Below are 19799 nucleotides of genomic sequence, written 5' to 3'. Positions count from 1 at the left end.
CTCCTCTGTAGCCAAATCTTCCTCTGCCTCCCTCTTCTAGGGAGCCTAGTGATTCCATTTATGGTCCACTCAGATATTCCAGGACAACTCTGATTGAACGATCCTGAACTCAATCACATCTGTGAAGTTTCTTTTGCCAAATAATGCCACCCACAGGTTCCGGGATATCTTGAAAGCCATTATCAGTGACCACACCCCCCATTCTTTCTACTGTACCCAGATTGTAGAAAGGCTGGATTCCACTTTTTCCTGGACATCTATGTCCTGTCTGACTCTGTCATCCCTTCAATGTACCTCTTATTCCTTCAATCTGTGACATGGCCTCAATATCTGTTCTTCTTTCGGTAATAGGCAATTTGATTTGTGACCAGGCATACAGCTAACCTGAGGCCAGATATATATATATATTTTTTTTTGAGATGGAGTCTCGCACTGTCACCCGGGCAGTGCAGTGGCACGATCTCAGCTCACTGCAACCTCCACCTCCCGGGTTCAAGCAATTCTCCTGCCTCAGCCTCCTGAGTAGCTGGGATTACAGGCACCTGCCACCACGCCCAGCTAATTTTTTGTATTTTTAGTAGAGACAGGGTTTCACCATGTTGGTCAGGCTGGTCTTGAACTCCTAACCTCGTGATCTGCCTGCCTCAGCCTCCCAAAGTGCTGGGATTACAGGCGTGAGCCACTGCGCCTGGCCCAGATTCATCTTTTTGAGGCATTGAGTGCCCATCTCTAGCTAAGTTCTGGCAGCAAGATGTAGACAGGAGTGTCATGTACCATGCTTCTGGGAAGAGCATTCCCTTCTTCTTCCCTCCCTCCATTCCTCCACATGTTGACTGAGATGCAGATGGGAAGGATGGAGCTCAAGCAGCCATATTGGGCCACAAGAAAAAGCCACATTTGATGCTGGAGCAACAAGACAGAAGGAGCCTGGGCCCCGACACTGGAGCCCCAGACAGCCTCAGTAGCTGTCTCCCTTCATATGAAAGACAAGAATACTCCTCATTAGTAAAACAAAATACTAATTTTTGGGCAGAATAACAGCCCCCAGAGGTGTCCTTAGAACCAATGAATATATTATGTTACACAGCAAGGAAGACTTAAGGTTGCAGTTGGAATTAAAGTCACTAATCATTATTTTATTTTATTTTTTTGAGACAGTCTCACTCTGTCACCCAGGTTGGAGTGCAGCGGCGTGACCTTGGCTCACTACAGCCTCTGTCTCCCGGGCTCAAGCGATTCTCATGCCTCAGCCTCCTGAGTAGCTGGGACTACAGGTGCACGCCACCACGTCCAGCTGATTTTTTGCATTCTTAGTAGAGATGGGGTTTCACCATATTGGCCAGGCTGGTCTCAAACTCCTGACCCAAGTCATCTGCCCGCCTCAGCCTCCCAAAGTGCTGGGATTACCGGCATAAGCCACCATGCATGTCCCATTGATTTTAAAATAAGGAAATTGGGCATGGTGGCACGTGCCTGTAATCCCAGCTACTTGGGAGGCTGGCTGAGGCAGGAGAATTTCTTGAGCCTGGAAGGCTGAGGTTGCAGTGAGCTGAGATCATGCTGCTGCACTCCAGCCTGGGCAACAGAGCAAGACTCCATCTCAAAAAAAAAAAAAAAAAAAAGGAAATTGACTATGCAACCAGGCTCAGTGTATCCTGGAGCTGAGTGGCTAAAAACATGGACTCCAGGCTGGGTGCGGTGGCTCACGTCTGTCATCTCAGCATTTTGGGAGGCTGAAGCTGGAGGATCAGCCCAGGAGTTTGAGACCAGCCTGGGAAACATAGCGAGACTCCATTTCTACAAAAATATGCAAAAATTATCTAGGTATGGTGGTGCATACCTGTAGCCCCAGCTACTCAGGTGGCTGAGGCAGGAAGATTGCTTGAGCCTGGGTAATCAAGACTGCAGTGAGCCGTGATCATACCACTGCCCTCCGGCCTGGGCAACAGAGTAAGACTCCGTGTCTTTAAAACAAAAAGCAACAACAAAACAAAGGAAATTATCCTGGATTATCTGGGTAGGCCCAGAGTAATTGTAAGGATCCCTTAAAGTGGAAGAGCAGGCAGCAGAAAAGGACAGAGTCATAGAGGGATTTAAAGATTCTCTGTTGCTGGCTTCAACAAGGAAGGGGCCACAAGCTAAGGAATGCAAGTGACCTCTAGAATCTGGAAAATGCAAGAAACTGGATTCTCCCCTAGAGCCTCCAGAAGGAAGGCAGCCCAGTGACACTTTGATTTTAGCCAAAAGAGACTCATTTTGGACTTCCAACCTCCAGGACTGTGAGATAATGAATCTGTGTTGTCGTAAAGCACTGTTTGCAATCATTTGTTACGGCAGCAATAGGAAACTGATTCATAATTAATCCAAACTTCGTGCTTGAATCTTTCTCTGACTGTAAAGCTCCTGATTAATAGTAATAATAATAATAATAATAATCACACTTTGGGAAGTTGAGGCAGACGGATCACCTAAAGTCAGGAGTTCGGGACCAGCTTGGCCAACATAGGGAAACCCAATCTCTATTTTAAAAAATACAAAAATTAGCCAGGTGTGGTAGTGCACACCTATAATTTCAGCTACTCAGGAGGCTGAGGCAGGAGAATTGCTTGAACCCGGGAGGTGGAGGTTGCAGTGAGGTGAGATCGTGCCACTGCACTCCAGCCTGAGCAACAGAGTGTGACTCTGTCTCAAAAATGAATAAATAAAATAATAATCAAACCATCATCCATGTCAGTAAACACACTGAGTACTTTCCATGTGCCTGAAATAACCTCAACCTACATATTTTTTGCTTATGTAAGACACACAACAATCCCACAAAAAAAGTGTAAAGCCTTAAATACAAATGTGGGAAAAGGAACAAGTCTGAAAATAAGCCAGCTAACCATCTATCTTAAATGTGAGGAAAAGAACAGCACGCAAAACTCAAAGAAAAGCGCCAGGCGCGGTGGCTCACGCCTGTAATCCCAGCACTTTGGGAGGCCAAGGTGGGTGGATCACTGGAAGTCAGGAGTTCAAGACCAGCCTGGGCAACACGGTGAAACCCCATCTCTACTAAAAACTACAAAAAATTAGCTGGGTGTGGTGGCACACGCCTGTAGTCCCAGCTACTCGGGAGGCTGAGGCAGGAGGATCCCTTGAACTTGGGAGGCGGAAGTTGCAGTGAGCTGAGATCGCACCACTGCACTCCAGCTTGGATGACAGAGCGAGACCCCGTTTCAAAAACAAACAAAAAACTCAAAGAAAAAAAGAATAAAGAAAGCAAGCATGAAAGATATAATAGGCTGGGAGCAGCATTTCACCCCTGAAATCCCAGTGCTTTAGCAGGCCGAGGCAGGAGGATCACTTGAGCCCAGGAGATTGAAAGCAGCTTGGCAACACAGTGAGTGATCCCTTCTCTACAAAAAGAAAAAAAATTAGCTGGGCATGGTGGCATGCGCCTTTAGTCCCAGCTACTGGGAAGGCTGAGACGGGAGGATTGCTTGGGCCTAAGAGTTCAAGAACAGCCTGGGCAACAGAGTGAGACCCATCTGTACAAAAAAAAAAAAAAGTTGGGTGTGGTGGCACATTCCCAGATACTCTGGAGGCTGGGGCAGGAGGATTGCTTGAACCCAGGAGGTTGAGGCTGCAATTAGCTGTGATCACACCACTGTACTCCAGCCTGGGTGACAGAGCAACACCTTAACTCAAAAAAAAACAAAAGGTATAATAATAACCAAATCCACAATGGTAACTAATGCTATTTATCATTAATGAAAAAAGATCAAATTAAAGAAAAAAATGTACAATAGTGAGAACCCGAACCCACAAAGCCAACTGTTAGTTATCACTGGTCAAGAGTCTAATAAAGAGGTTTCAGTTATAAGGCCAGATGTGGTGGCTCACGCCTGTAATCTCAGTAGTTTGGGAGGCCGAGGCGGGTGGATCACTTGTCAGGAGTTCGAGATCAGCCCCTGGCCAACATGGTGAAATCCTGTCTCTACTAAAAATGCAAAAGTGTGGTGGCGGGTGCCTGTAATCCCAGCTACTCGGGGGGCTGAGGCATGAGAATCGCTTAAACCCAGGAGGCAGAGGTTGCAGTGAGCCAAGAGTGCACCACTGCACTCTGGCCTAAGCAACAAGAGCAAAACTCCGTCTATAAAAAAAAAAAAAAGTGTTGCAATTATAAATCAAAACTGATAAAGAAAAAATGAGGCTGGGCGCGGTGGCTCACACCTGTAATCCTAGCACTTTGGGAGGCTGAGGCGGGTGGATCACCTGAGGTCAGGAGTTTGAGACCAGCCTGGCCAACATGGTGAAACCTCGTCTCTACTTAAAATACAAAAAATTAGCTGGGCATCGTGGGGTGCACCTATAGTCCCAGCTACTCAGGAGGCTGAGGCAGGAGAATTGCTTGAACCTGGGAAGTGGAGGTCGCAGTAAGCCAAGATTGCGCCACTGCACTCTGACCTGGGTGACAGAGCGAGACTCTATCTCAAAAAAAAAAAAAAAAAAGAAAAGAAAAGAAAAAATGAGGGAGTCTCTGAGACTACTCTGGCTTGGAGAGTGCCTGATAAAAATTAATAACATTTTAAAAAATCAGAGAGAGAGAGAGAGACATAATGTATTGATGACCAATATTAAGCAATAAGAAATAGGAAACCTCCCTACAAATCTCAAAACTCCAAGAACATGTAAGCAGTTTTTGTGTGTGTATTGTGTCCACTTCACACATGAGGGAAACTGAAGCTTAGAGAGGTTGAGTAACTTGCTGAAACTCACACAGCCCATAAAAGGCAGAGGCAGGATTTGAACCCACAGTCGTGGACCTGCTCAATCTCTGTGCTATGGCGCCACCCTCTGAGCGCTTCTGGGTTCCCCCTTCCCGGGCCCTGCTACCAGCAAAACCCTGTCCCCAATCTGGGCTTGGCTTAGGGTTTTCACTGCCCACCCGCAGAAGCTCCTGGACCAACGCTATTGCAGCCCTGAAGAGTTTCAGATCCAGCTTCCTTCACCGGCTTCCTTCAGAATTTAATCTGAGTTTCCATCTCCATTGCTTCCCTGAGTTCTCCTGGCCTGGCTTCCCTGTGTATTCCTGCCACCTCCTCCTGGTGGTAGGTTCCAAACTTGGGCTGTATTCTTGCATTATCTGTCTCAGCTTAGACTGTCAGTTTGCAGAGAGTCTCTCCACTCAAACAATGGCCCTCAGCAGCCTGGCATGCTCTGGGAACTTGTAGGAAATTCAGACCTAAACCCAGCCGGGCGCAGTGGCTCACGCCTGTAATCCCAGCACTTTCGGAGGCCGAGGCGGGCGGACTGCTTGAGGTCAAGAGTTCGAGATCAGCCTGGCCAACATGGTGAAATCCTGTCTACAGTGCACCCCAGCCTGGGCGACAGAGCAAGACTCTGTCAAAAAAAAAAAAAAAAAAAAGGGAAATTCAGGACCTAAACCCAAGCCCAAACCTGTTGAAGCAGAATCTGTAGCTTAAGACCTTTCCTATATCCCTCTCCCTCTCCCTCTAGGATGTTGGCAGCACCTTAAAGGTTGAGTAGCTCTGGCCTAAACCAGAAAAGGACTGTGGGACCCTGGGAACCTTTAAGACAAGGCACCTCACCTGCCGCAGGTGTATCTGAGAAAATGGAGGTCAGCTGTGTCCTGAGGTTAGCTGACGACCAATCTTTTGTCTGCGTTGCAGGAGATTCAAGTTCAATCTGGGCATTTGGAGCTCCAGGCACTGGAGATGTTCCCTTTTCTAATTGTTAATGACAATATTTTTCTGTAATCAGGAAAATTACATGAAATATACTTTTAAAGGATCTAAACAAATTGAAGTATCAATACAGAAAATTCTAGACGTAGGCTGGGCATGGTGGCTCACGCTTGTAATCTCAGCACTTTGGGAGGCCGACGCAGGCAGATTGCTTGAGGTCAGGAGTTCGAGACCAGCCTGGCCAACATAGTGAAACCCCGTCTCTACTAAAAATGCAAAAATTAGCTGGGCATGGTGGCATGTGTCTGTAATCCCAGCTATTCGGGAGGCTGAGGCAGGAGAACCACTTGAACCTAGGAGGCAGAGGTTGTAGTGAGCCAAGATCATGCCACTGCACTCTAGCCTGGGCAACAGAGCAACACTCTGTCTCAAAAAGAAAAAGAAAAAGAAAAGAAAATTCTAGATGTAATAAACCATTCGTGACATAGGAAGCCTCAGACTGAAGCCCTAGCCATCAGTTCTCAAACTTGAGTGTGCACTGGAGTCACCAGGAGGGCTTATGAAAACCCAGATTGCGCCGGGCACAGTGGCTCAAGCTTGTAATCCCAGCACTTTGGGAGGCCGAGGCGGGCGGATCACGAGGTCAGGAGATCGAGACCACGGTGAAACCCCGTTTCTACTAAAAATACAAAAAATTAGCCGGGCGTGGTGGTGGGCGCCTGTAGTCCCAGCTACTCGGAGAGGCTGAGGCAGGAGAATGGTGTGAACCTGGGAGGCGGAGCTTGCAGTGAGCCGAGATCGTGCCACTGCGCTCGAGCCTGGGTGACAGAGCGAGACTCTGTCTCAAACAAACAAACAAACAAAAAGAATTACATGGAAATAATCTGGCTGGGTGCAGTGGCTCATGTCTGTAACCCCAACACATTGGAAGGCCAAAGCAGGAGGATCACTTGGGTCCAGGAGCTGGAGACCAGCCTGGGCAACATAGCAAGACCCTATCCCTAAAAAAAAAAAAAAAATTTTTTTTAATTAGCTGGGTCGGCGGGGCACAGTGGCTCACGCCTATAATCCCAGCACTTTGGGAGGCCAAGGCAGGAGGATCACTTGAGGTCAGGAGTTTGAGATCAGCCTGGCCAACATGGCAAAGCCCCATCTCTACTAAAAATACAAAACTTACCCGGGCATGGTGGCAGGTGCCTGTAATCCCAGCTACTTGGGAGGCTGAAGCAGAAGAATTGCTTAAACCTGGGAGGCTGAGGCTGCAGTGAGCCAAGATCATGTCACTGCACTCCAGCCTGTTGGCCAGGATTTTGAGACCAGTCTGGCCAACAGATCGAGACCCCGACAATGTAAAAAAAAAAAAAAAAAAAAAAAAAAAAAAAAAAAAGAGGCCAGGCATGGTGGCTCACACCCAGCACTTTGGGAGGCCGAGGTGGGTGGATCACCTGAGGTCAGCAGTTCAAGACCAGCCTGGCCAACATGACAAAACCCTGTCTCTATTAAAAATACAAAAAATTATCTGGGCGTGGTGGTGGGCACCTGTAATCCCAGCTACTCCAAAGGCCGAGGCAGGAGAATCGCTTGAACCCGGGAGGCAGAGGTTGCATGAGCCGAGATCGTACCATTGCACTCCAGCAGCCTGGGCAACAAGAGCGAAACTCTGTCTCAAAAAAAAAAAAAAAAAAAAAAAAAAAAAAGATTTCACAGGTGTGAGATTTGTAGAGTGTAGGGCGGGAGTGGAGGAAGACTGGAGGCTTCTTAGTGACAATGGCTGTGTGTGGTTCCGTTGGGGGACGGGGGGACGTGTTGCCCCAGAGCTGTGCATGTGTCTACCCTAGGATTCACCAGTGAGAATCCAGGACCATCAGTGGCTGGCTGTGTGATGCGTGTCCCTACGCCCTGCCCATGTGTGTGAGGCCGGATTGAAAATGCTGTACCCAGGCCCTGGGTCTCTGTGGGCTCTGTCAGACGCGGGCTGTGTACTGTGCCTCAGTGGGTTCGGTGTTCCTTCCTGTGCCTGCGTCTGTCTCCCTGTCAGGGTCTCCCTGGCCATGTCACTCTCTGTGTCTGAAGCTCATAACTCTAAGTGACTCTGCTTTCCTCCATCCCTATGTCTGGGGCGGTGCAGAGCCAGAGGGTGGGTGTTCTGTGTCCCTGGAACCAAGGAGGCTCTCTGGGAAGTTAGCAGCTGGAGGTTAGATTTCAACGGATCACAAAAGGAAATGAGAAAGAAGGATCCCCGGGCAGGGCCAGGCCAATGACCAGGGTCTCAGAGCTGATGGGAGAACAGTCATAATAGCTTCCATGTATTGAGTACCTATCATGTGCTGGGCACGGCACTTCATGCTTTATGTATTTGCATTTATACTATTGTATTAATGCAATATTGTATATTAAGTATTCATATTACATTTATGTACATATATATGTATATATATATATATATATTTCCCTTTTTTTTTTTTTTGGAGATGGAGTCTCACTTTGTCACCCAGGCTGGAGTGCGGTGGCACGATCTTGGCTCACTACAACCTCCGCCTCCCAGGATCAAGCGATCCTCCCTCCTCAGCCTCCTGAGTAGCTGGGATTACAGGCATGTGCCACCACGTCCAGCTAATTTTTGTATTTTTTTTTTTTTATTTTGAGACAGAGTTTCGCTGTCGCCCAGGCTGGAGTGCAGTGGCGCGATCTCGGCTCACTGCAGGCTCCACTCCCGGGGGTTCACGCCATTCTCCTGCCTCAGCCTCTCCGAGTAGCTGGGACTACAGGCGCCCGCCATCTCGCCTGGCTAATTTTTTGTATTTTTAGTAGAGACGGGGTTTCACTGTGTTAGCCAGGATGGTCTCAATCTCCTGACCTCGTGATCCGCCCGCCTCGGCCTCCCAAAGTGCTGGGATTACAGGCATGAGCCACCGCGCCCGGCCTTTTGTATTTTTTTAGTAGAGACAGGGTTTCACCATGTTGGCCAAGCTGGTCTCGAAACTCCTGACCTCAAGTGATCCTCCCGCCTTGGCCTCCCAGAGTGCCAGGATTACAGGCATGAACCACTGTGCCCGGCCTATATTATATTTATAAATAACAATTATATGGATTGTTCATAATGTTTTATATCAGTTGTAAGTTACTTTATAGAGACGTCTTTTTTTTTTTCTTTTTCTTTTCTTTTCTTTTTTTTTTTTAGAGACAGGGTTTCCCTCTATTGCCCAGGCTGGAGCACAGTGGGGCAATCACAGCTCCATGCAGCCTCGACTTCCTGGACTCAAGTAATCCTCCTGCCTTGGCCTCCTAAGCAGCTGGGACTACGGGCATGTGCCATCATGCCTGGCTCATGAGACCTCATTTTCTGTTATCCCATTGAAAGTAGGAGGAAACTGAAGCTCAGAGAGGTAAGTTCATTTTCCCAAGGTTGTTCAGCAAGCAGGTGGCAGAGTCAACATCTGAAACCACTTCCAAGTATTTCCAGTCTTTGGCTCTTAATAACAGCCCTACCCCGCCCGAGGTGGAAGCCATAGCATCTGAGGAGGACCAGCAGGGCATAGGTTTAGCTGAGCGACCATGGATAACAGCAAATTGTTGGTGTTATGTTGTTGTGATGGTTTACGTTTGAGTCCTCACTATGTGCCAGGCACCGTGCTGAAGGTTTTAATAATAATAATGATGCACCGGGTGCAGTGGCTCATACCTGTAATCCCAGCACTGTGGGAGGCAGGAGGATTGATTGAGTCCAAGAGTTCGAGACCAGCCTGGGCAACATGGTGAAACCCCATCTCTACAAAAAAAATCAAAAAATTAGCAGGGTGTGGTGGCACGTGCCTGTGATGGCATGTTCCCTACTCATGAGGCTGAGGTGGGAGGATTGCTTAAGCCCGGTAGGTTGAGGTTGCAGACCTGGGAGACAGAGTGAGACTATCTCTAAAAAAAAAAAAAAAAAAAAGATGACGGTGATGATGACGGCAAATGCTCATATGGCACTTAGCAAAGACCGATCCCTTCTCTAAGTACTGTTACATGGATTAATTCATTTATTCCTTTTTTTTTTTTTTTTGGCAGGGTCTCACTCACCCAGGCTGGAGTGCAGTGGCACGATCTTGGCTCATTGCAGCCTCAGCCTCCCAGGTTTAAGCAATTCTTCTGCTTCAGCCTCCCAAGTAGCTGGGATTACAGGCACCTGCCACCACGCCCGGATAAGTTTTGTATTTTTAGTAGAGATGGGGCTTTGCCATGTTGGCCAGGCTGATCTCAAACTCCTGACCTCAAGTGATCCTCCTGCCTTGGCCTCCCAAAGTGCTGGGATTACAGGCGTGAGCCTCTGCGCCCAGCCCAATTAATTTATTCCTTATACCAGCACTCTGAGGTAGGTACCATCAGCGTGTCCCTGAGGCCTTCGTGTGCACAGCACGTAGAGGAGCTGGAATTTGGACCCAGGCAGTTTGACTCCATGGACCGTCCTCCTAAACCACATCCCTTCTACCATCCCCTGTAACCTTTTCAACATTCCTATGGTGTAGGAGGAAACATTACCCATTTCACAGATGAGGAAACCAAGGCCTACACCTGTACTGACAGAGCCAGTGGACCCTTGTCTCTCTAATCAGCACATCCACACTCTTGACCCTGTTTTGGGAAGAGGCTGGGAACTCCAAAGAACCTTGGAAGGGCCCTGGCCAGGCTCCCAGAGGTCCGGGGTCCCTGTCTAGCCCGAGGGTTCCAGTCTCCCTCTCCTTCCTATGCCGCTCTAATTTTTCCTTGTTTCTTTTCTTTCTTTCTTTCTCTCTTTCTTTCTTCTTTCCCTTTCTTTCTTCCTTCCTTCCTTCTTTCTTTCTTTCCCTTTCTTTCTTCCTTCTTTCTTTCCCTTTCTTTCTTCCTTCTTTCTTTCTTTCCCTTTCTTTCTTCTTTCTTTCTTTCTTTCTTTCTTTCTTTCTTTCTTTCTTTCTTTCTCTTTCTCTTTCTTCCTTCCTTCCTTTCTTTCTCTCTCTCTCTCTCTCTTTCTTTTTCTTTCCTTCTTCTTTCTCTCTCTCTCTTTCTTTCTCTTTCTTTTTTTTTTTTTTTTTGGCAGAGTCACTCTGTCACCCAGACTGGAGTGCAATGGCGCGATCTCGGCTCACTGCAACCTCCGCCTCCCAGGTTCAAGTGATTCTCATCCCTCAGCCTCCCGAGTAGCTGGGACTACAGGCACGTGCCACCACGCCTGGCTAATTTTTGTACTTTAAGTAGAGACGGGGTTTCACCATGTTGGCCAGGCTGGTCTCGAACTCCTGGCCTCAAATGATCCACCTGCCTCAGTCTCCCAAAGTATTGTGATTACAGGCATGAGCCACCGTGCCCAACCTGTGTGTACTCTTTATATATTATAGCTTGCAATGCTATGCTTTTGAAATGTTGCAAGTATCTCCTCAAGCCTTTGTACACTGTCTTGCAAAAGGTTTTTAACGTGTTATGCAAATACTGCTATCTTGTACTTCACAGATTCTGGATTGCCAGCCTTGGTTGGGAAGATCGCCCAGTCTGAGCCTGGTGCGGGTGGGGCGTGGGACTCCTCCCCATCTCCTTCTCTACCTGCCCCCCCACCACAAGGGCCTCTATCCTTATCTCCAGCTTCTCCTTTCCCAAGGTCCTGCCTCCCAGGGAGGGAGCCTGCCCATCCAGGAGGCCCCAGCCTCCCACTCCTGCCTCCCCCTCCCAGTCTTTCCTTATTTAGAATAAGAGTTGTTCCATTCCTTATCTTTTTCTATCCTAATAGCATAAAGGTTGTTCCATTCCTTATCTTTCTTTTTTCCTGTCTTTGTTGTCCAGGCTGGAGTCCAGTGAAACGATCTTGGCTCACTGTAGCCTCGAACTCCTGGGCTCAAGCGATCCTCCCGCCTCGGCTTTGTGAGTAGCTGGGACTACAGGCCATGCCACCAAGCTGAGCTAATTTTATTTTTCAGTAGGGATGGGATCTTCCTATGTTGCCCAGACTGGTCTCAAACTCCTGGGCCCAAGCGATCCACCCGTCTAGGCCTCCCAAAGTGCTGGGATTACAGGCGTGAGCCACCAGCAAGCCCCTTGTCAGTTTTTAAGAGCTCTTCCCATTTCTGTTTATTAACCTGTGCCACCCTCTGTGCTGCAAATGACTCCTCCTCAAGTTCTGTCTATTGTCTCTCTTTATAATGTTGTTGGTCACCTAACATCTTAAGGTGCTAAGTTCTATACACAGCGTCCACCTTGTACTCAGGGTTGTGGGTTTCCGACCTAGGTTAGGCAGGTCTCCTGGCTCCTGAGGGAGGGGCGCCCTCCCCTTCCCTCGATGAGTCCTTATCTCGCAGCCTGTCCCTTCCCACGGGTCGGGCGCATAAAAGCGCGCGAGGCTGCGGCATGGCACTGCCACCATGTCCCCGCTGCGCCCGCTGCTGCTGGCCCTGGCCCTTGCCCTGGCCGCTGTGCCCTGCGCCCTGCGCCCAGGGCGCCTGCCCCGCCTCGGCCGACCTCAAGAACTCGGACGGGACGCGCACTTGCGCCAAGCTCTATGACAAGAGCGACCCCTACTATGAGAACTGCTGCGGGGACGCCGAGCTGTCGCTGGAGCCGGGCGCAGACCTGCTCTACCTGCCCTCCAACTGGGCCAACACCGCCTCCTCACTTGTGGTGGCCCCGCGCTGCGAGCTCACCGTGTGGTCCCTGCAAGGCAAGGCGGGCAAGACGCACAAGTTCTCTGCCGGCACCTACCCGCGCCTGGAGGAGTACCGCCGGGGCATCTTAGGAAACTGGTCCAACGCTATCTCCGCGCTCTACTGCAGGTGCCCGGCCGCCCAAAGCTCCGAGCCCACTCCAGGCCCAGGCCCCAGCTCCGCACAAGCCCCCACACCCACCACCCAAGCCCCGAGGCTGCTCCACACCCCTGAGCTCCCGACTGGAACTGGGAGCACCAGGCCTCCCTAGAACCAGTCCTGGAGGCCCCCATCTCAGAGTCCTCACCCAAACCAGGTCCTCCTTCTTCTCACCCCCAGCACCCGGTCCCCACTCCACCTGCAGCCCAGGTCCCTGGGACCGAGATCTCCGCCCCAGCTCTGGGATTCAGAGCCAACCCTCCACCTTCTGGAATCTTCCGCCTACCCACCCGCCCACAGCTGTACTTCCCAGAGAGGGCTGGCTAATTCTGGGGACTGAGAGCTCCTAGACCCCCTCACCTTGGAGTCCCCAGAACCAAAGCCAGCCCCCATCCCCCAGATCATCACATCTCAAAGCTCCCAGACTCCAAAACTAACCCAGACCTCAAGACCCCAGACTCAATTATAGGAACACCCAGTGTGTAGCCTTCATGCTGTCCACTCCCCTAGACCCACTAGACCAGCCTCAGCCCTAAAACCAGTCCCACAGCCCACCCCCAAGACCCAACCCTGGAGGTCCCTGAGGCCACCTTGCACTCACAGACCTGGGACCTAGATCCAGCGGTGACACCCTCCCAAACCCTCCCCAGCCATTCCTGTCCCCCAGGAGCTCCAAGGAGCCCCCAGCTCCAAACTCCCAGGCTAGGATCCCTGGTTCCTGAACTTGGAGCCTCAGACCCAGACTCCCCAGCCCCCAGCCAGTCTCAGGCTTCTAGAACTCACCAGACTCTGGGTCTCTGAGATCCCCTGGAAGGAATTCTTGATTACATTTCAGGTGCAGCTGATGCTTTGCTGGTTTCTCATCTGCAGCTTCCACAGAGTGCCAAGCCCCTCACTCAGCCCATCCCTGGGCTCTGCTCTGGGGCCCCAAGACCCAGGAGGAGGAGCATTCTGCCTGCCCCCTCCCACCTCCCCTGCAATACAGCCTTTGTGCAGTTGTCCCCGTCCGTCATCTGCTTGTCCCTGGGATGCAAGTCCTCACTGGACCGAGTGGGAGGGAGGAGAGAGCAGGGTGGTTGGGCCTGGGTCAGCCCATACCCAGGACAATGCCATGGATGAGGACACGCTATCGACTCGGACATGGTTTTAGGTGTGCACGAAGACACACAGCCACAGAAGGACATGTGAGTGAACTGCAAGGGAGCCTTGGGCTGACTGTTAAATATGAAACAGTCAGTTTCAGTAATAGCTCTTCCTTAGCCCTGGTGTGGTGGCTCAGGCCTGTAATCCCAGCACTTTGGGAGGCTGAGGTGGGCGGATCACCTGAAGTCAGGAGTTCAAGGCCAGCCTGGCAAACATGGTGAAACCCCATCTGTACTAAAAATACAAACATTAGGGCCGGGCGCGGTGGCTCATGCCTGTAATCCCAGCACTTTGGGAGGCCGAGGCAGGTGGATCACGAGGTCAGGAGATTGAGACCATCCTGGCTAACACGGTGAAACCCCGTCTCTACTAAAAATACAAAAAAAATTAGCCGGGCGTGGTGGTGGGCGCCTGTAGTCCCAGCTACTCGGGAGGCTGAGGCAGGAGAATGGCATGAACCTGGGAGGTGGAGCTTGCAGTGAGCTGAGATATGCCACTGCACTCCAGCCTGGGCAACAGAGCGAGACTCCATCTCAAAACAAAACAAACAAACAAACAAAAAAACCCACAAACATTAGCCAGAAATCGCTTGAACCTGGGAGGTGGAGGTTGCAGTGAGCTGAGATCGTGCCACTGCACTCCAGCCTGGGCAACAGAGCGAGACTCTGCCTCAAAACAAACAAACAAACAAACACTCTTCCTTGAGCCGTTTCTGGCCTCCCAGGGGCCTCCGGATTCCCTCCATGGTTCCTGCAGGGGACAGCAGGGGGCCTTCTAGGACCCAGCCCTGTGCTAGGGCTAGGATCTGCAAGTGATCAGATCAGGACTTAGAGGTTGATAAATGCTTTTAATCCCCACATTCCACACAAGGGGGACACTGTCATTCACATTTTCATATTTCTGTTCTGGTCGCAGTCTGTGTCCCCACCACCCTCATGAATGAGGGACTTTGATAGATGCCTGGGTTTGGGGGCTCTGCGGTAGCTGGAGGAGATACACAAAGGGTCCTAGGAGGAGGGTGTGGGACAGTTTTGAGGGGACGACCACTGCAGACACCTGGAGGGGGCTAGGGGAGATTCTGAGACTTAAGAGATATGGAATGGCTGGGGGCAGTGACTCACGTCTGATCTACAGAGCATCTGTGCCAGAGCATCTGTCAGGCACTGAATTTACAAGGAGTGGCTCCGCCCTCACGGGGCTCAGAGAGTGCTGGGAAAATGCTGGAGTCCATCGCTTAAGGGTGTGTGAAGCTGTCCATCAAGAGAGAAGCCAAGGGCCAGGGAGGAATAAGGGGCCTAGGAGGTGGCTAAGAGTTGGGGCTTCTAAAGGTCAGGGAGGTGCTGTGGGGTCAGGACAGAGGAGCCAGCCAGTCACTCCCGGAGCTGCACAGACACGGAGGAGTCGGTCACCCGTGTCCGCCTCAGCCCACCAGGCTCCATGCGGTTCTTGGCCTTGTGCAGGAAGTGGATAAAGCGCACACCGGGACCATAATGGCGGAATACGTGGGACACCTGTGGTGACAGCACCCGGGGTTAGGGAGGAGCCCTTTTCGAGGACCCGCGGACCGGTTCTCCTCCCTCTATGAGGTCTTGGGTCAAGAACACACGTCTGGGGTTGAGGGCCCCAGGGCCCAGAGTCTCACCTGGACCCAGCGGCCAGGGGGTCCTCTCCCAGAAGTTTGGGGGGCCACATGGTGCTGAGCAATGACAGTGCGGCGGTCAGCCGCCAGCAGCCAGACGTGCAGCTCGTAGACACACACATCCAGCCGGCTGTCCTCAAACCTGCAGGCAGGGTCAAGGCCTTCATCTGCCACTGCAGTCTCAGCTACCCAGCCCCAGCCCCTGGCCCCATTCCCCATTCAACACACATGCTGCTACCCACGCTGTGCACAGCTCTGAGCTGGTTGGTGCTGGCAACATAGCAGTGACCAAGACAGCCCCACACCCCATCCACACGGGATTCACAGTCCAGTGAGGGAGGCAGGTATGCCATCAAACATGACAGCCAGGAACAGCCAGGGTTGGGATGGGGAGCACAGGCAGAGGGGTCAGGGCCAGGATGGGGGGACCCAGGCAGAGGAGTTGGGGACAGAACTGGGGACACAGGCAGAGGGGTTGGGGGCCGGAACTGGGGACCCAGGCAGAGGGGTTGGGGCTGGAATTGGAGGCACAGAGAGGTTGGGACCAGGATGGGGGGCACAGGGCACTGGAGCAAATGCACCTGACCCAGCTGAGGGGTGATCAGGGAAGGCTTCCTGGTGGAGCCATGTGTAAGTGACTCCTAAGGAATAAGACGGAATTTGTCTTGAGAATAGAGGGTGACAGGCTTTTAAGAAATAAGGAATAGGCTGGGCACAGTGGCTCACACCTATAATCCCAGCACTTTGGGAGGCCAAGGCGGGTGGATCACTTGAGGTCAGGAGTTCGAGACCAGCCTGGGCAACATGGTGAAACCCCGTCTCTACTAAAAATACAGAAATTAGCTGGGTGTGGTGGCACGTGCCTGTAGTCCCAGTTACTTGGGAAGCTGAGGCAGGAGAATCGCTTGAACCTGGGAGGCAGAGGTAGCAGTGAGCCAAGATGGCACCACTGTAGTCCAGCATGGGCGACAGAGTGAGACTGTCTCAAAAAAAAAAAGAAAAAGAAAAGAAAAATAAATAAGGATCAGCCTCAGTAACCCCCTGGCACATTTCAAAATCTGAAAGGCTCAAACAGAAGGGGCCAGGGGGGTGGGCAGGGCAGGACCCTGTAGCACCAGGAGGGTCTTGGTGAGGGGCTGAAAGCAAGGGGAGCTCAGAGTAAGGCTCGTGCTCTGGGCAGCCCTGCGTGATCATGGGGTCAGGCTGGCAGGGCAGGGGCACGCACCAGTCCATGACCGTAATGTCTGGTTGTTCGTCATCCAGCAGCTCCTCCCACAGGCCCTCGGCCAGAAGGTCCACACACTGCTGCTTCACTGTCCAGCTGTGAAAGAAGGGCCGGGAGAGGCGGGGTCTGCGATCTGCCAGGATCCTCTGGGATCTCCCCGGTCGGCCTGGCTCCAGGGAGCAGGAAGCTCTGTCTTAGTGCTTTCTTAGGGATAGCTTGGGTCCCCACACGTGGGGTGCTCCCTCAGCACCTTCCACTCTCAGTCCCCATGGGCCCCTCTGAGGGCAATGCATCCTGAACCCCATGCTACAGACAAGGAATCTGAGGCTGAGGATGGAGAGACGTGTCCAAGGTCAAGCAGCAAACATGTGGCAAAGCCAGGATCCCAAACCTGGCCTGTGTGACCCCGAGCCTCCAAGTCACACCAGCTCTTCTACTGTGCAGGGGCAAGGCTCTGTTTCATGGAGGACAGGGGGTGGCCTGGGGTGACTCTTCCCCTCCCAGGGAAAGAGCCTTAGAATAATTACAACAAGAATAATAACAAGAATAGCCAGGTGCGGTGGCCCACGCCTGTAATCTGAGCACTTTGGGAGGCTGAGGCAGGCAGATCACTTGAGGTCAGGAGTTCGAGACCAGCCTGGCCGACATGGTAAAATGCCATCTCTACTAAAAATACAAAATGAGCTGGGCATGGTGGCGCACACCTGTAATCCTATCTACTCAGGAGGCTGAGGCAGGAGAATTGCTTGAACCTGGGAGGCAGAGGTTGCAGTGAGCTGAGATTGCGCCACTGCACTCCAGTCTGGGAAACAGAGTGAGACTTCATCTTAAAACCAAACACCAAAAACCAATAATAGCTGCTATTGACTGATGCTAGCCAGACCTGGCCGGGCCCTATGCTGTGTGTTTTACAAGCATTCTCTCTTATGCTAACCCTGTTTACAGAGCAGGAAATGGAGGTCCAGAGAGGCCAAGTCAGTTTCTCCAGATCTCACAGCAAAGAGGGGTGGAGCAGGGAATGGAGTATAAGCCACACCAGCCCTGGCGACTCACCTTTTGTTCTGCTGGAGCTTTTCGGTTCTAATGTACCAGCCACGGAAATTGCCTGCAGGTTGGGGAGCAAAGGGTTAGAACACCCCAATGCTGGAGGACCCTCCCCACCCTCAGCAATCCGACCCTCCAAGCACTTACCCAGAGTTTCCAGGGGTCGCTGGGTGGGACCAGTAGGGGGTGCTGGCTCATAAATGTTGATGCCTGAAATGGACAGGTGAGTGGAGCCTCTGGGCAGCCCCTCCACCTTCCACCACCTCACCCCTCCCTACCCGCAGGGCTACACACTGGAAGGGCAGGAATCTGCGCCAGGTCAGGGCAGCCCGGCAGGGATGAGTGAGTCAGGGCTCTGGGGAGAGGGCAATGCCAGGGGTAAGTGGGGTGTGGTGAGACAGAGACAGAGACAGAGGGACAGAGAGAAGAACCCAGAGAAAGAGACAGGCCAAGAGTTTGAAACCAGCCCAGCCTGGCCAACATGGTGAAACCCTGTCTCTACTAAAAATACAAAAATTAGCCAGGCATCGTGATGCATGTCTGTAATCCCAGCTACTCGGGAGACTGAGGCAGGAGAATTGCTTGAGCCTGGGAGGCGGAGATTGCAGTGAGCTGAGATTGCACCACTGCACTCCAGCCTGGGCGACAGCAAGACTCTGTCTCAAGAGACAGAAACATAGGCAGAGGGGAAGAGAGAGAGGAGGAGAGAGAAAGAGAGATGGAGAGGTGTGAGGGAGAGGTGTGAGAGAGGTAGGTTAGAGACATGACAGAGAGACACGTGGTAAAATGGAGAGGTGCAATGACAGAAAAGGAGACAGAGGGATGCAGAGAAATGCAGAGACAGAGAGAGACAAAGAGACAGAGAGATAAGAAACAGAGAAGGAAAGAGGAAGAGACAGACGGTCAGGGTGGTGCCTCCTGGCTGCTCGGGGCGTGCGCACCTTCGGGGTTGGGCGAGCGCAGCAGGTTGCGGTAGAGCGGCCGCCGCAGCAGGAGCAGCTTCCAGGTGAGGCGCTGGGGCAGCTCCAGACCCCCGCTCAGGGGCCCCCACTCCTCCAGCAGCAGCTGCCGGGCGTGAGCCTCGGACGGCTGCTCCGGCTCGGGGAGCTCGGGGGCCTCCGGAGCTGTGGGCGATGGCAGCGACGGCGGCGAGGGCAGTGGTGGCGGCGACGGCGGCGGTGAGGGCGACCGTGGCGAGGGAGGCAGCTCCTGGGGACTCGCGGGCCCATCGGCTTCCATCCCGCCACCGAGCGCTTGTCCCTCACGCACCTCCTCCATCCCTCGAGGCTGCCCGACTGTCCCGGTTTCGCAGGGCTGGGGTTAACTGGGAGCGGGAAGGGGCAGGGCACCCTGGGTTGCATTTAAGAGAGGGGCGTGTCGGGGGAGGGTCTTGTCCTTCGGACCCTCCTCCCTCAGACCCAGGAGTCCAGGCCCCCATTCCTCCTCCCTCAGACCCAGGAGTCCAGGCCCCTAGCCCCTCCTCCCTCAGACCCAGGAATTCAAGACCCCAGCCTCTCCTCCCTCAGACCCAGGAGTCCAGGCACCAGCCCCTCTTCCCTCAGACCCAGGAATCCAGGCCCCCAGCCCCTCCTCCCTCGGATCCAGGAAACCAGGCACCGGGCCCCTCCTTAGGTCCCCAGACTTCCTGCCCCAATTTTCCCAGGGCCAGCTGAGGACCCAGCGTGGGCCTGACAGAGCGTGTGACAAATGCGCTAATGCCAGGGCTCCGGGCTGTCTAATGGGATCCGTGCACCTCATTAAGATCCAGCATGGCAGGATTAAGAGGCTAATTAACGAAGACCCCCCCCTCCCCCTCCCCACTCTGTGGAGGGGGAGGGGATGGATGAGCTGAGGTGCAAAGGGGAGGTCCTGCCTCTGCCACTTCCTTCTCTGTCCTCACCTAGGACACCCCCATGGGGCCCTGACACGTACTGTCCAGAAAACCAAGGTGAGGAGAGCAGAGAGACACCCAAAACCAGAGATGAGGAGCCTCAGAGATGGGGGACCCCAGGGAGGCACAAAGATGGCAGTGAGAGGGAAGCAGTGATCCCAACTGGGTGTTCTGGGGGCCTGCACCCCTGCCTGGGACTGGGCTGGGGGGCTGCAGAAGCCTCCTCCATCAGAGGTCACAAGGAGGTGGGAGCAAGGGATGGGGCACAGGTGGGGACAGGAGGTCAGGTGTGGAGGAAGTGGGGTAGCAGAGGAACCTGTAGAGCCAGATGCCCACAGCCACTTCCTGCCCATGGTCACAT

General features: G+C 52.4%; 2 protein-coding genes across 2 annotated transcripts; one reads left to right on the top strand and one right to left on the bottom strand.

The window, feature by feature from the left end:
• Positions 1-11549: 11549 nt before the first annotated feature.
• SYCN (syncollin) lies at positions 11550-13496 on the top strand. The gene is given in 3 exon segments (XM_003270382.4): positions 11550-12112; positions 12114-12466; positions 13332-13496. Coding segments are annotated over 3 exon segments (417 nt in total). The 5' UTR covers positions 11550-12058; the 3' UTR covers positions 13342-13496.
• Positions 13497-14882: 1386 nt separating this feature from the next.
• On the bottom strand, positions 14883-18838 carry NCCRP1 (NCCRP1, F-box associated domain containing). The gene is made up of 6 exons (XM_030797000.1): positions 18489-18838; positions 17695-17757; positions 17557-17608; positions 16504-16599; positions 15282-15420; positions 14883-15150 (listed from the first exon to the last, which is right to left on the bottom strand). Exons 1-6 carry the CDS (start codon positions 18823-18825, stop codon positions 15010-15012), a joined length of 828 nt encoding a protein of 275 aa, XP_030652860.1. The 5' UTR covers positions 18826-18838; the 3' UTR covers positions 14883-15009.
• Between the last annotated feature and the right edge of the window lie 961 nt (positions 18839-19799).

Source organism: Nomascus leucogenys, chromosome 17, assembly GCF_006542625.1.
Source record: "Nomascus leucogenys isolate Asia chromosome 17, Asia_NLE_v1, whole genome shotgun sequence".
Taxonomy (NCBI): domain Eukaryota; kingdom Metazoa; phylum Chordata; class Mammalia; order Primates; family Hylobatidae; genus Nomascus; species Nomascus leucogenys.
Note: the sequence above shows the minus strand (reverse complement) of the source record. Positions and strands in the feature narration are given on the sequence as shown.

Coding starts and splice junctions, on each gene's coding strand:
- NCCRP1 (XM_030797000.1), bottom strand. CDS start 18,825: ATGGAGGAGGTGCGTGAGGGACAAGCGCTCGGTGGCGGGATGGAAGCC. Junction 17,609..17,694: donor GCGACCCCTGGAAACTCTGG/GTAAGTGCTTGG, acceptor CCCAACCTGCAG/GCAATTTCCGTGGCTGGTAC. Junction 16,600..17,556: donor AAGCTCCAGCAGAACAAAAG/GTGAGTCGCCAG, acceptor CTTCTTTCACAG/CTGGACAGTGAAGCAGCAGT.